Source organism: Eleginops maclovinus, chromosome 7 (genome assembly GCF_036324505.1).
Source record: "Eleginops maclovinus isolate JMC-PN-2008 ecotype Puerto Natales chromosome 7, JC_Emac_rtc_rv5, whole genome shotgun sequence".
NCBI lineage: Eukaryota > Metazoa > Chordata > Actinopteri > Perciformes > Eleginopidae > Eleginops > Eleginops maclovinus.
In genome coordinates, this window is record NC_086355.1 from 9,210,395 (window position 1) to 9,224,681 (window position 14,287).

At 39.5% G+C, this 14,287-nt stretch overlaps 2 protein-coding genes across 3 annotated transcripts in view; both read left to right on the forward strand.

Moving 5' to 3' along the window:
• The window catches only part of ubr3 (ubiquitin protein ligase E3 component n-recognin 3), a 37,172-nt gene extending 29,027 nt beyond the window's left edge, over positions 1-8,145 (forward strand). For both annotated transcript variants that reach the window (XM_063887543.1, XM_063887544.1), the window contains 7 exons: positions 202-326; positions 2,640-2,747; positions 2,993-3,118; positions 3,929-4,108; positions 5,148-5,357; positions 5,567-5,706; positions 6,218-8,145. In XM_063887543.1, the coding sequence (XP_063743613.1) occupies positions 202-326; positions 2,640-2,747; positions 2,993-3,118; positions 3,929-4,108; positions 5,148-5,357; positions 5,567-5,706; positions 6,218-6,335 (1,007 nt within the window). In that variant the 3' untranslated portion in view covers positions 6,336-8,145. The remainder of the gene's footprint in view (positions 1-201; positions 327-2,639; positions 2,748-2,992; positions 3,119-3,928; positions 4,109-5,147; positions 5,358-5,566; positions 5,707-6,217) is intronic.
• Positions 8,146-13,770: 5,625 nt separating this feature from the next.
• The window catches only part of myo3b (myosin IIIB), a 52,369-nt gene continuing 51,852 nt past the window's right edge, over positions 13,771-14,287 (forward strand). The window contains exon 1 of the mRNA XM_063887938.1: positions 13,771-13,898. Coding sequence (XP_063744008.1) covers positions 13,870-13,898 — 29 coding nt within the window. The 5' untranslated portion in view covers positions 13,771-13,869. The remainder of the gene's footprint in view (positions 13,899-14,287) is intronic.

Below are 14,287 nucleotides of genomic sequence, written 5' to 3' on the forward strand. Positions count from 1 at the left end.
CCAAATAAAATGCCCTTGTGAATAGCTGCCAGCCCTCTGGAACTGGCTCTTTGTTTGCTGGAAGATCTTTTTAAATTCCTATATTGATCCCTTTAATTTTATTGTTATGCATTCAGTCTTAATTGATCCGTGTAAATTGAGCTTCTGTCTCTACTTGTCTTGGTTTATATACTCCGTGTCACCTTCTTCCTCCCTGTGCAGAGCACTTCACCTGTGTGGTGAAGATGCTTTACAACCTGCAGTTCACCCAGGCTCTCGCTGCTCTCTCAACCAAGTTCAGCCCAGAAGAGAGGCAGGCCTGGAGCACATCTGGAGCGCTAAAGAAGGTAAAAGTCAGGTCACGTTGAATCAGCTCGATTCATAATGACACCTTGGCTTACTTTATTTTATTTTCAGTGTCTTGTGCACAGTTTTACCTTTTTGAAAGTTCTCAGAGGCTTTAATGATGTAGACTAGTTTTGTCACGATACCAACATTTTTGTTTTGATACCAAGTCAAGAATTGTGATTTCGATACTTTCAAGAGGGGAGGGACTGCAGGACGACTGCAGGGAGTGGAAGCAGAGCGCGTAACACCAACAGGAAATATGGCTCTTACTAGAACAATGTCTTTCTTAGAGTACCGATACTAATGAAATGGGGGAATCGTTGCGTTTTTAACGGCAGGGGATCGCGATACCTTTCTAGTATCGGTGCACCGTGCAACACTAATGTAAACCACATATTATGGTCACCAAGGGTTGGACCTCACTGATATTTACATTACTTGATTTGTAATCAGATGTCTTTCTATATCCTTAGTGATATGCTTGTTTCTGAGCTTGTACGTGTTTCTTGTTTTTACTGATTTGTTGGTTTTTCCTTTCTTCTGTGTATTGCCTCCATGGGCCTAAATTATACTATAACAAATGGAGAAAAAAAGGTCATACAGTTAAGATAATGGCACAGCACAAACCTTTAACCACTAATTCAAACTGCTGTGTAAAGAGACCCCTGACTGTACTTCTCTCTGTGCATTTCAACTCCACTGTGTAACGTTTCAAAGGCTGTTAATGTCAACTCGTATGCCCCTCTCTGTTCTATCCTCCCATTGTCCCCCAGAATCCGTCTGCAACAACAGTAAATCATTGTGTATAACTTACTATTGAGATGAATTGAGTCCCTTTCCGTTTTTTACGTGATTTCCACAGTCGATCTTCATTATCTAGAAATGCGTGAGAGGGTTGCATTAATTGGCTATCTGTCTTCAGTCTATTAAATCTGCATTAGTGAGGAGCTGGCTTGAATGTCAAAAGACAAATAGCTTAAAGCCTCCCCTTTACAGTTTTTCTTTGCATAATGGAGGCTTGGATTAGTATCTTCCTACTACACTGTCATGAGCAGTAGTGCAGGCACTCACAAGCTGCCATTAAGATGGATTTGAAATCTTCAATGAGGACGGCATTTATATTTGGTGCAACGCCACTGTAATTAAAATTGAAGTTGTTAAAAAAAAAGATGCAGTCTGAGCAAAGATCTGAGCCTAGAGGAAGGAAATCCATGGACTTAGAATTCCTCCCCAATAAATCTATGACAAAGGACAGCAGACGAGATAAGACTGGTGTTTTATATTCCACCAACTTCAGCCTGATAAATGCATGCAGCTCTTCCTCTGTATCAAACCAGTTGAGTTTAATCAGAACACACATGCTATAATGTATCTACCACTTATTATCAGAAGTAATATTGTGCATTCATCTTCATATTTTACAGAGGAGCACATTTTATACTTGCACTACTTCAGTATTTTAATCTGCATTACTCTGTATGTTCTGATATTCGTAATTCATATACTTGAAACATTAAAATAGATGCATAATGCCATGACCATTTTATTTGTTTTGAAGTGTTTTTGTCATCGGTTTAGGGTCATTTCAATCTCTTGTTAATTTCTTAATCCCTGTAGGCTTTAATATTGTTCTCTGTTAGAAACAGCAGGTATCCCTCTGTGCAATCATTCAAAGGCTGTCTAATAAAGGGCTGACACAATAAATATAATATGAGTGATGCATGCCTTTCAGTGTGAGGGCTAATTTAGACTACTAAAGACCCAGATTTGTCATGACTTTATATGTTGGAGTAGATGTTAATCCCTCATTTTTAATGTGTACCAAAGTCCATCCTTCTTCTATCGATAGACAGGCTTTTTGAGATGCGTGCTGTATTACAAACTGCCCTCTATACTCGCATGTCGTAGCATGAAGTATGCAAACAAAGCAAAATCAGCAGTATGACAACAGTACCAAGATGTTTTATTGGTGGGAAAAACATTCAGTATGCATCAGACCAGTCTACCTCACTTACTGTGTCCCACAATGCAAAGTGCTCACTGCATATGTGTTGTTTACAAGGAGAAATAAACCACTTTCAATGTTCTCCAGAGTAGTGTTGGTTAGAGAACTACTCACAATTGTAACTATCGTATTTCTAGATTTGTTCTTCCACCCATAACAAAGCCATTTGATTTAATGTTCTCCCCTAATTCTGCTGAAACAGTGAGTAATTAGATTGAAGCTGATGTCTGTTGGGGCTGGGCTTCTGGGTGAAGGCCTTTTTTAATGTTTGAGTTCATATTGTCAACGTTTTGATTTTCTGTCACAGAATGCTGCAAATGCCGAGACATCCTTCGAGGCGCTGCTCAGTCACGTTATCAGTGAGCTCTCTAAGGACAAGAGTGTGTTCAAGGTGAACACTGAAGAAACATCAATGGTGAGGCACTAAAATGACTGCTTAGCTCTTCCCGAACACAGCTGCCTTCAGGAGGCTGCTCTCTCTCCTCTCAGTCTTGTCTTTGCTGCTCTTTTTCATTTTCATTTGAACAATGAATTGGCCATTATCCTGAGAGACACTGGTCTAATATCTCCACTAATCTCCAGTGGCGATATACATCACGGTGTTATCAGCAAGCTGTTGGCTGCTTATTGATCAAGTGTTACTGTTGTTTCCCTCTCCAGCTGATCTCCGGTGTGTGGTCTCCACAGTCGATTGAGTTCAGCCTACAGCAGGTCTGCCTGCCCTTCCTGCGTCTGTCCTGCCTCCTGCAGCATCACCTCTACGGAGACAACCTTTCCGGCTGCCTGGTATGTTATATTATAAATGTCATCCTACCTGCTGAAGCTACCTTACCCTTGTGTTCTTGCATCCAGAATGGTCAATATTTCTGCTAGCCTATAACGATACAATCTTGCCTACATGGTTTTTAAAATTCTGACTGCAACATCCCTATTGACCAGCATGAATGATGTTTCAGTACAAGCAACTTAAGGGTTTCAGCTGGAGGTTTTCACGTCTAAAAATGTGTGCCTGATGTCTATAAAGACCTGAAAATTTAAAACATGGAACTAAGCCAGAGCTATTTTCTGTTTAAAAGACCGGGAAAAAAATGTCAGACACGTACCCTGCAGGGAGACCAAGCCCAGATCAGCATCGATAATAACAAATCATTTTCAGTTTGAAGGTTATCAAACAAAACTTGCTGTGTCCCCCATCCTTGTCAAGAAAGATGTAATGTGTTCAGGTTTTCAGTTCTGTTCTTTCTGATTGAAACAGCATGGCTAATCCACTCTGTTTCAGTTTGGTAGTCTACTTGCTGTGTCACAGATGACAAATGCAACTCATTTACATCAGCTTTTCAGTTTGGTTGCATTTAGCATAAAAAAGATAACGCAGACTCTCCCCCCTCTGAACTATAATAACCATTGCTCATTATCATGGTTGCTAATGTTAGCATTTCTAATTAGCTTTCATCTGTTCTCTCCTCATCTGAACTCTGCTCTCTGACCCTTCCCCTCCTAAGGTCTTTGCTGACCAGAGTTTGATTTTCTGTGAGTCACAGGTGCTTGTAAAAGCTGAGACCTCACCGGCTGTTTTCTTTGTTTGTGTGTTCTCAGGAAGAGGAGGAGTTCCCGTCCTTGGCTGTGTGTCTGGGGCTCTTAGCCTCAGTCCCTCAGCCCTCCAACATCGCACACAGTGCCTCGTGTCTGAAGTGGGCGGTCGACGCCTTTGACTTGGTGACACAGTGGTGCGCTGAGGTCACAGGGCTCTCTCAGATGCAGGCTGAGCAATCATTGGTATGTGTGTGAATCTTAGACGAGGGAGACGCATGACTTTGCTATAATTTATACCAGAATCTTCTCTAAAACCTCCGATAACGCATAAGTGTATTTTCTATGATCTAAAACGGTTACCGTGCCAGTTCTTTGCTGCGGTAAAACACTCAGCTGATGGATTTGTATCTGATGTACTATTTTTCTTGAAAAGGGACATAATGTTGCCCTATTAGAATTTGGAGCCTTTTTAGCTTTGATTCATAAAAAGACGGAAACATAAACGCGTAAATCCAATAAAGATTAGACGTCCATACACTTTTAAAATACATTATATAGACACGTTGATAACTCTTATTTAACCATTACCCTTTCTATGTGTTTTTTAAATGTAATATAAATGTAAGGTTATTCAGGACTAGAGGCTGATTGTGAATCGTAGCTCTACCTCTTTTAATACATTTGTCTGCACAAGGGTTTGTATTCAGAAAACAATAAAACAAGAGCTTTATTTGGCTTGGGAGTTTCGAGGAAATAGTTTGAATAGTCCCTCTCCAATTAAATATTCAAACCTTGTATTTGAGTTTGATGTGCTGTAAATGAGTCATGTATCAAGTGCTATTGACACTGAAATTAGTTTCAACCTTGGTTGACAAGGTCCAAAACCTCTGAGGAGACTGACTGCATAGCTAACCATGTGTCGTACCAACTGTCAGTCAGTATTTCACTAACCTTGGATGTGTATCATTTTGTGGAAACGTAGGGTGTCCTGCATGTCAATTTAGGTCGCTAAAGCCTAACACAGGAAGCTATTCATTATAAAATGTTTGAGCTGAAAGATGTCATACAAAATAGGAAAGTTGAGACAAAGGGAATAATATTTTCCTTGCAAGCTGAAAGCAATTCTCAATTTTGTATCTTTCGTGAGCAGTCAGTCATTTTGCGGAGAGTTTTGAGAAGAGCTGGAAAGAGTTTGACGACAAAATGTACTAGGAACTGCATTTCACAACAGATGTATGGCCTGATATTTTACTGACTTTGGTCTCTTTTCTCTCCTCTGAAGTCCTTGCTTGTCCAGGAACCTCAGTGGGCAGCGCCCCGCCTTCTCCAGCTCCCCGACAACTACAATATCATCTTCCAATACTATCACAGGAAGGCCTGCACTGCCTGCAAAAAAGTGCCAAAAGACCCCGCGCTCTGTCTGGTTTGTGGCGCCTTTGTCTGTCTCAAGGGCGTTTGCTGCAAACAGCAGGGTATCTGTGAATGTGTTTTGGTAAGTTTCTAAATGATTGAAGAGCTGGGACATACTGGTTTTTTTATTGTTGTTTTATACCAAGTGAGTCCTAAAACAAGTCATTTTGCATCTGTTTTTAAGCCTAATGTATCTACCTGTTTGACAGTGTCAGGCTCCTTTTCTAATCTTTGTTTGTTTGTCGAATTTCCCCACGGGGGTTAATAAAGGTACATGTTATGTTTTGACAGCACTCCCAACATTGTGGCGCAGCTACAGGCATCTTTCTCCTGATAAATGCCTCAGTCATCATCATCATCCGTGGACATCGTTTCTGCCTGTGGGGTTCTGTTTACCTTGATGCTCACGGAGAGGAGGACCGCGACTTACGGTACAACTCATCACACACAGTCATAAGTGCCATATAATATTATGCCGTTTACTTTTACTCAGTTAAAGATTCCTGTTCAGGATCGGATTACACATACAGTACTTAGTGAATACAGTTTTTATCTGTACTGATTCTCATATAAAAAAACAGTTTACAAGATGTATAGCAGTGAACAATATAAAAAATAAATGTTTACCATTTTGTACTTATGCAAAATGATGCACACAGATAACATAAAGGGAGTTTTGGAATTCAATGCCATTTAAACTTCAGAGACAGCTTACATGACAAAAGCAGCTGTTTCCTTTAACCTTTTTCCAGTCCAATCTTTATAATTGAATACAAACTCTATTTACTTTTTTATTCAACTACACAAACACAACATACCCATACCTTCTTAGGAATATGATCTGGTTTGAAATCGTGACACAGTTCTTTTTTGAAGTACTTGTTGCTTCAGAGAAAACAAACACAGCTCTGACTCTTGTTTTCCCCTCTGGCCTTTCTCCAGCCGTGGCAAACCTCTCTTCTTGTGCGAGGAGAGGTATCGAGTGTTGGAGCAACAGTGGGTTTCTCACACCTTTGATCACATCAATAAGCGTTGGGGGCCTCACTATAATGGACTCTAAGATCTTCCACAACAGCAACCCGTGGCGGAAGAAGACTTTTTTTTTTCCTGGCTTTTGTGTCTGACTCGATCTAAAATATTTGGGAACTCTTAACGTGATAAACACAAACATCCCAGTGAGGGTACTGCTGCCACAGCCTTGGTTTATGTGAAGTTTGGTGTACAATCATCCCTAAAGATTAACACGTGTGTGTGTTTAAGTGATTTATTGTGTGGTTTTCAACAGGGAAAAACAGAATTCGGTAAGATCAAAGTGAAAAGCACAACTTTGCCCAGAAATGAAATTGGTGTGGAACAGGCTTTTGAAGCCCGTTGTATTTATTTGGGTTTAAAAAAAAAAAAAAATCAACTGTTGAATGTCCCTGCAAATTCTGATTACTTTTTGCACCATTTATGATGATGTTAATGCATATCCCTTTTATTTATCAAAATGTGCTCTGCTGTGCTGGCATGAGTTTCAACTCCTGATGAGTGTAGCGATGTTATTGCAATGTGCACTCGTGTTCTACTGACATGAGGGAGGGCGGGGCGAGTCCAACCATCAACACACTATAGAGTTTATTTGCAAACGAGCAAAGACTCTTTTTATGGGTCTTGTTGCAATCCATCCTCAGGAATTTCTTTTTGGTTTTTGCTGTTTAAAAATATGTTTTAGATATTTAAATAAATGCTGCTGCTCATTGTTCAGTAATTTAAACTTTTGTGAAGACTTTTTTTTTCTAAGGTTGTGCTTTGAGTTTATGATAGATGGCTGGGAATGTTGACTCAAACTCACTTTAATGTTTAAGGACGGTGTGCGGTCACCTCTTATCACTTATGAAGTCACTACCGATGTTGTAGTTCTGCCCTATCGCACAGCGCTTTTCCTTCCCGGTTAGCTCTAAGACAAAACTCTATAGCCAGCGGAAACGCATCTAAAGATGCAACTGGTCAACGAAAAATCTAATATTCATTGTCCAAAAACCCTGAAGTCAAACTGCATTTATTTTTTAATGAAATGGCATTGCACAGTTATGGTGTCCTGCTGCTCTGGCAAAACTGAACACCACATAAGAGCAGCAATATTTTATTGGTCCTGTCCAAATTTTCTCTTAAGATACAAAACCACACGATCCATGATCGAAATGTCAATTCTCCTCTTTTGTCTGTGCTGTCCAAAAAAGTTTTCCCTACTTTAGATTGTTGAGTCCTGACTGCAGTACAGAGCATTTATTGTGATGATTATCCCTTACTCGTGCATCATCTAGGTGTGATTTATAGTTGCATTCCAACTTAACAAGATTATCAGAGTTGAGTTTCTGTTATTCACCGTGCATGACATCCTTTAAGCCACCATTATTTAAGTGTCTTAGCTACTTAATTTTCAGATTATCATCTTTTCTTTTTCTCAGCGAAAGGAAATTTATCCAGTACGTGCCTGCGAGATTAATTTTCAGCACGCTGCTGATATCAATGACGTCTGGTTATGAAACGCGGGCCACATTGTGCTGCATCGAGGAATCTTTACGGAACAGGTTAACACTTGAAAAACCTTCCTCTTGAATTCATGCATGCTGCTTTTTCTGTTTACCAAGTTCCTCCCCCTCTTCTTTATTTTGTTTTTCACACTTTGTAAATGACCGCAACCAAATAGCCAATGAGTAGTGGGTGTACATTGTAACTGAAAGCTCTTGTGTGTTCTCCGTATGAATGAAGCGAGAATACAGTACATTACTGTAGGTGCTGACTCGAGCTTTCTGAGGTTGACCAGAAAGTATGACTTGGACATTTAATGCAAAATGTAACATATGTGAATAAAATATAAACACTGATTTGTGTCTTAGTTTGTGGTTGCTGTTGTTGATGTTATGAGGACTACAATAGATGCCCTTCTACTCCTTCTGTTCACCCTTATCATGATGAAACAGATAAGTATTGTTTTTGTATCTCCATATGACCATTCAGAACAATTTGAAGCAGAAGGAGGGAAGAGTAATTTCCAAGACACCTGAGTGACATGAGTCCTAGATGGGAACAATGGAAAATAGGATTTCTTGCGACTGCCTTTGTCCCAGCTCCACAAAGCTCAAATATTAATTTCTGTAATGACCTTTTCATTTCTTCACTCTGTCGCTGTAGTGAGGGGGAAAATGCATCCACCTCCAAACTGTGTCCACCAGGGGTCTCAGGTCACTGGAGCTCATCACATCCTAAGACCTTTTTGAATGAATAACTTTAAACAGGAATAGAGATTGTGTGAAAAGCTGCTAAATATTTTCCAAATGCCTCAGTACCCACTGCTGAAATCACAGACCTATCAGTGTATGCCAGTTGTAAGTGCAAAGGGAAACATTTTTGATAATAAAACTCAGGTAAATGTGTCATCAAATTGCACACAGGTATTATGGTTGGGATGTCATCATACTGTTTGTCCACTTCGGAGTGAGCAGAAAGACGTCTAATTGCCGAGTGACTGAGTATTTTGAGGATAATTGGGTTGAAGTTTCACAAACAAGTGAGGCCCTCTGGTTAATGAACAATGACCACACAAAGCCTCTCTTTCCTGCTAATTAGGCAAAAAGAATAAAATTCTAGTGGGACCAGCGGAGGAATTTTATCCGGGTTAAACCACTGAGAATGTGCGACAACTTTGATGCTGAGGGATGCTGGTGTTGGAGGAGTTGCTGCGGCATGCTTCCCGGCACATCTCCTCATTTACTCCCGGTCCTGGTCCAGGTAGGTTGACCGCAGCCTCCCACAGCATGCATACACTATTAAAAGGGACATTGGTCAGCTAAGAGCTTCCGGTCTACCGGACAACATGCTCAGATATCTGTACTGTTAATAATTAAAACCCTTCATTGAGTAAACAAGGAAATCAGTTTGGAGATGTTGCCATGGACGGTAAGCTCAGCTGCATTTAGAGAGATGTTACTTAAATGTAGTTACAGTAAAGTTAGTGAGAAACTTCAGCAGTGTTGACTCAAAGAGATGGATGACAGGTCAGCTGACATCTGAAACACTTTCCCCTGTTTTACAGATTTTAGAGATGGACACACGGAGGAACCAATCCCAAGGTAAGACTCATTATATTAGCATTTAGGTAAAACACAAGCCTACACTATCAGCCTGTCTAAATTACTGTTAATAATTCCCTGATGGGCTCACATTGTGAAATACTCTGCATACAACCGTGTTCGTTATCAGTAGGCTATACTGCTTTTTTAAAAAAGCTTTTACACCATTTACTTAGTTTTTCATGCACTGTCAAACTTGAGAGTTTGACTATTTTTCTCCATGTCTTCTTCCAGGATGGTTAAATAACACAGCACACATTTAGGGATTTATTTCACAACACTGTGTCTATTTGTGTCTGTATGTTTCTTCAAAATGTACATAAACCTAATGATGATTAGGTGATGATTTTTAAATTACCAGAGCAATATTAAAATTAGGGAATCTATTGCATCGGGAGTCTGCATTTTGAAACCATGTTATAAAAACTGAGCCAATGCTATTTTAACATACTGACACATGGAGGTAAAACTCTCAATTTTGTCAGAATGATGCAACAATTTGGTGATAAAATAATACACAGTTCTTAAAAAAAGAATTCAGATTGCACAACCTTAATCAACTTGTATATATCAGTAAACTTGTTGCATTTACCCAAACAGTACTGCCCTTAATTGTGTTGACACGCATCATGACAGTCAATGCTAAAAGAGCTGTGATATTTGTCATTAGATAAGATTTTTGAAAGTGCATAAGGTTTTGAGTTGAATTATTTAAATTATAATGTGGCCTTTTGTTAATAAGGGTGGGTTTTTGTGTGTCTAATAATCTCATTTGTAGGAATCATGCAGGTGGACTGCTGAGTTTAAGGGACTTTGTTTCTTGTCGTGTGAGGCTTTTGTCGTGCAGGGTGAGAACAAGGGCACTGTGCTTTCGGCCTGGCTCGTGGCTATTGGAGGTTTACTGCAAAGCCTCTTCATATCCCCTTAAAAGGGATTATAGTCCAGAGTTTTTTTTTCTCCACAGATTTACCGAAGGGTTTACCAAGTGTAGTTCCCGCAAGGCTTTAGCAGAGAGGGTAGGATTGTGCAAGTGTGATGGAAGCAGAAAATTAGATTACTCCCTTTTACTTTGCTCTGTTTCAAAGTGACAAAGACAGTCCCTGAGCTGCAGCTGTTCACATCATCCAAAGCTGATTCCACCTCCAACCATCAAGGAACTTGGACTTATGCAGATGCAGCACAGTAAATGCAAATGTTGGGAGGCACATTATTCAGCAGGAGAAGACTATGCCTTTACTATTATCAAAGAACAACACGTGACCATAAATGTAGCATAGGTTTTAGACAGATTTACATGCAATTAGATGATGTTGGATTTGAAAAAGATATATATATCACTTCGTTTTTTTCACAGAGCTGTTCTTGAACACTAGACACTATATCCCTTTTTCAGGCAGGCTGACAGTATGGTAAACAAAGGGTAACCTGAGCACTGCCATCTAGGATCAGTGGTGTCCTGTTCTAAAGCAGCAATGATGCGTCTCCTGTTCATTTAAAAGAACAGCATTTGGAATTTCTCTTTATATTTTGTGACATTAAAACAGAATTAAGTCTTTGTTGATGGGAACTAAAGTGGACAGAATTCATTTGGGAACAATAAACAAAAGAAATGGGATAATGCTAGCAAAGCTTGCCAGACTCAGGTTAGCAAACACATTAAACAGAAGTAAAACAATAAAAAAATATGACCATAAACTGTATAAAATATTGATTTAGTTTCTGTGACATCACCCATGGATTGGTGCTTTAATGTAACTGACATACATGTAATAATTTAAGTCCCCAACTTCAGCTTTATAGGTCTCCAGAGAATTATCCAGTAATCAACAGGGATTAGAAAACGGTTAAAAAAACCCACACACACACACACACACACACACACACACACACACACACACACACACACACACACACACACACACACACAACTGTTTTATTCTGCTTTCATCTGGCAACCCCTTCAGATGTATCCTGTGACCCCTAAAATGGGCATTGACCCACGCATTTGGCACCACTGATTTACTTTACTGTCACTAAATGGCAGTAGAGCCTTTTGGGTGTAAAAACGTATACATATTTTATTAGCGCCACAGAAGATAAGCCATGAAAAGAAAGATTCCGTTTATGTTCTTGATGATGCTATTTCAATGAAATTCAACTTGACTCTGTTGTGACCCCAGCATTGTAACAGGATAATACATTATTTATACGCAAAGGAAGGGCTTGGGATGAGATCGCTTCAAATGGCTTCCAATTGGGTATAATAGAAAACTATGTAGGAAGTTTGTGGTTTTCTGCGAGGAAGTTCTGGCATCATTAAAGCCCCTTCCTCGTGCTGTGACTATATCTTCCACTTCATTACATCCCTGGGGCTTTCTACTCGTGGCATCAAGTCCTGTATTTTTCATGGTGAATAACATACTGTTTTGACTTGCTGGTGCTCAGCCTGGAGGCTTTCTTTTAGAAATATAGATATTGTTAAGGATGCCAGACTATTAAAATATATAAACCATTTGAAATATTGGAGTTCTGTGCAAGTATGACTTTATGGATAGATCATCTTTAGTTTTCTCCCCTTTGCCATAACGCTCTCCCTATGACTTGCACTGGTGTATAGGATCTACTGAGATGCTTATTACGATGTTTTACTGGTTTTCAAGAAACTAAGATGAGTCTCTGAGATGGAGTACAGACAGTTGGATGTGTGAAGAACATTGTGTGCAGAGCGGGGGACAGACGGCAGTCATGTGACCTAGCAACTACCATGAACTTCCTGGTAACCTGTGTGCAACCTGAGATGCTTCATATCAACAACCTTTATGAGTGGATACATCTGCCACCTGAATATTTAACAGTCCTGCCGATCAGGTAGCAGATTATCAGTGAATTATTAATCCCTATAGCATGAAATAGACTGGAGCATTTTAGTGTGAGGGAGAGACAAACACTTTCACAGAGACAGGTATGTGTGACTCTTGGCTTTATGATCTAAGCTTTATTGATCTTTGAGAAGCATTTTGAATAATGAATAGATGCATGACCACATTGGTTCTTTATGTTTGATGTTTGCAGACTTTCCATGAAGCACATTTTTTTTTTTTAGGAATGAATCACATACTGTAGAAGGTGATAGTATTTGTGATGCGAGTCTCTTATAATTAAGTATAATTATGTAACGTTAATGTTTGTTTTGCTTGAACAGCTTGTACTCTTTACTTTTTGAAGACAGTTGTACAGTATAAGAATATTCATTTTTTGTTTATTCGTCATGGGAAAAGGTTGCTCTTTTAGAGCAATTATCTTATGCAGCAGGTCATGAGAGACGAAAAGCTAGAGGAATATGAGCCTTCTGTTGTATAAGTTGTTGAAAGTATTCTGGCAACAGGTGACTGGTGATGTGTACAAAATGCGTTGTAGATGCAGACATATGTGACAAACGAGTCGACAGTTATAAACAGCAAGTAAACAGGTAAACTGATGCATTTTTCACTGACAGTTTCAAATGGGTGTTTCACTTCTAAAACAATCAATGATGGATTGTTAGACTGGAGATGAACCTTGAAGCTAAGTGGTTACATTGTGTAATTATTATTTAACGGTATAATAAACTAAGATAGACAAAAGGTACTTTGGCTAGTGCTGTTATCACAGATGTCTGCCTCAAGGACATAGTGAAGGATATCAGTGCTGCGTATTTGAGCGTCCCCACAGAATGGCGGGATATCCATCTAGTATTTACTCGAATGCCATTGCTCAACCTGCATGCACAACAATTCATAAATCTGTCCTCACGTGAGTTGCCACAGCTCCGTAGGGTTAAACATCATTTACGATTGTTTCACATTAATCTGCTGATCTCCACTTCCTTCTCTCAGGGTCATGCAGTCTCTGTGATGTATAACACGTTTATGACAAGTGGTGCAGGCGTGACATGGTACACAAACATTCCTCTCCATCATGTTAATCTAGAATATGTGTCGCTTTGCAAAAATGCGATGCATGTAACCAAACACAGCAATATAAGTTCCTAATCCATCATGTAATTCTGTCTCAGCTGTTTTGACACCTAATGCTTTGCATCGTTGGTCTTTTCATGTTGTATTTGGTCATAAAAACTAAATAAAGGAGGATTTATATCAGGCTCTAGCATAGCTTTTTAGCATTGATCCTCATAACCTTATAATAAACAATCATTTTATAAAACACTTTACATTATGATCACTTCAGTAAACAGCAGGGTGCCGGTTCACTGCTCATTTGGCACAGCACTTGTCAAGTTAATCTCTGTCCAATCCAATTGATCCTGGGAGATTGCACTTCTTAGTGGGCAGTGACGAGGTCCCTGAAGAGAAAGCTAATTCAGTGTGTGAGAAATGTCACTTGTTGCCCGTCTTCTTGACGAAGCAATTGCTCTTGCTATACGTGCTGCTCTGTGATGATCACAACAGACTCTTTAGTTGTAATTTTTCTCAGCCCCAGATGAGTCAGAAGAAAATAACACTTGCCATGTAAGTAGCCTACTGTCATCTCCACCTACAGCTGTCTGCTTTGTTTTTTTGCCGAGCTTTCTCCTGCTTAAACCCGTTAAGTGGCTCCCTTGGCGGATATAGTCTTTCACTGAGCTGAATGAGAGGGCCCTGGTGAATAAAACTACTCCTCTGTGCTATACATAAACAAGTTTAAAGTTGAGATGTTTTTATTTAATGACTTGTTTGTCTTTGGCGTTGACTGGGTGAAAAGGAATTTTTATGTCTTGTCACAAAAATCTAAAAGTCAGTTTGGCTCAACTGTTGCGTTATTCGCAAGAAGCTTTTTCTCTATAGGACAAAGCATTAGGTACTAGAAAGGGATTTATCTTACTCTATTAAGTTTACACGTCACTACAGAGGTATTTCAA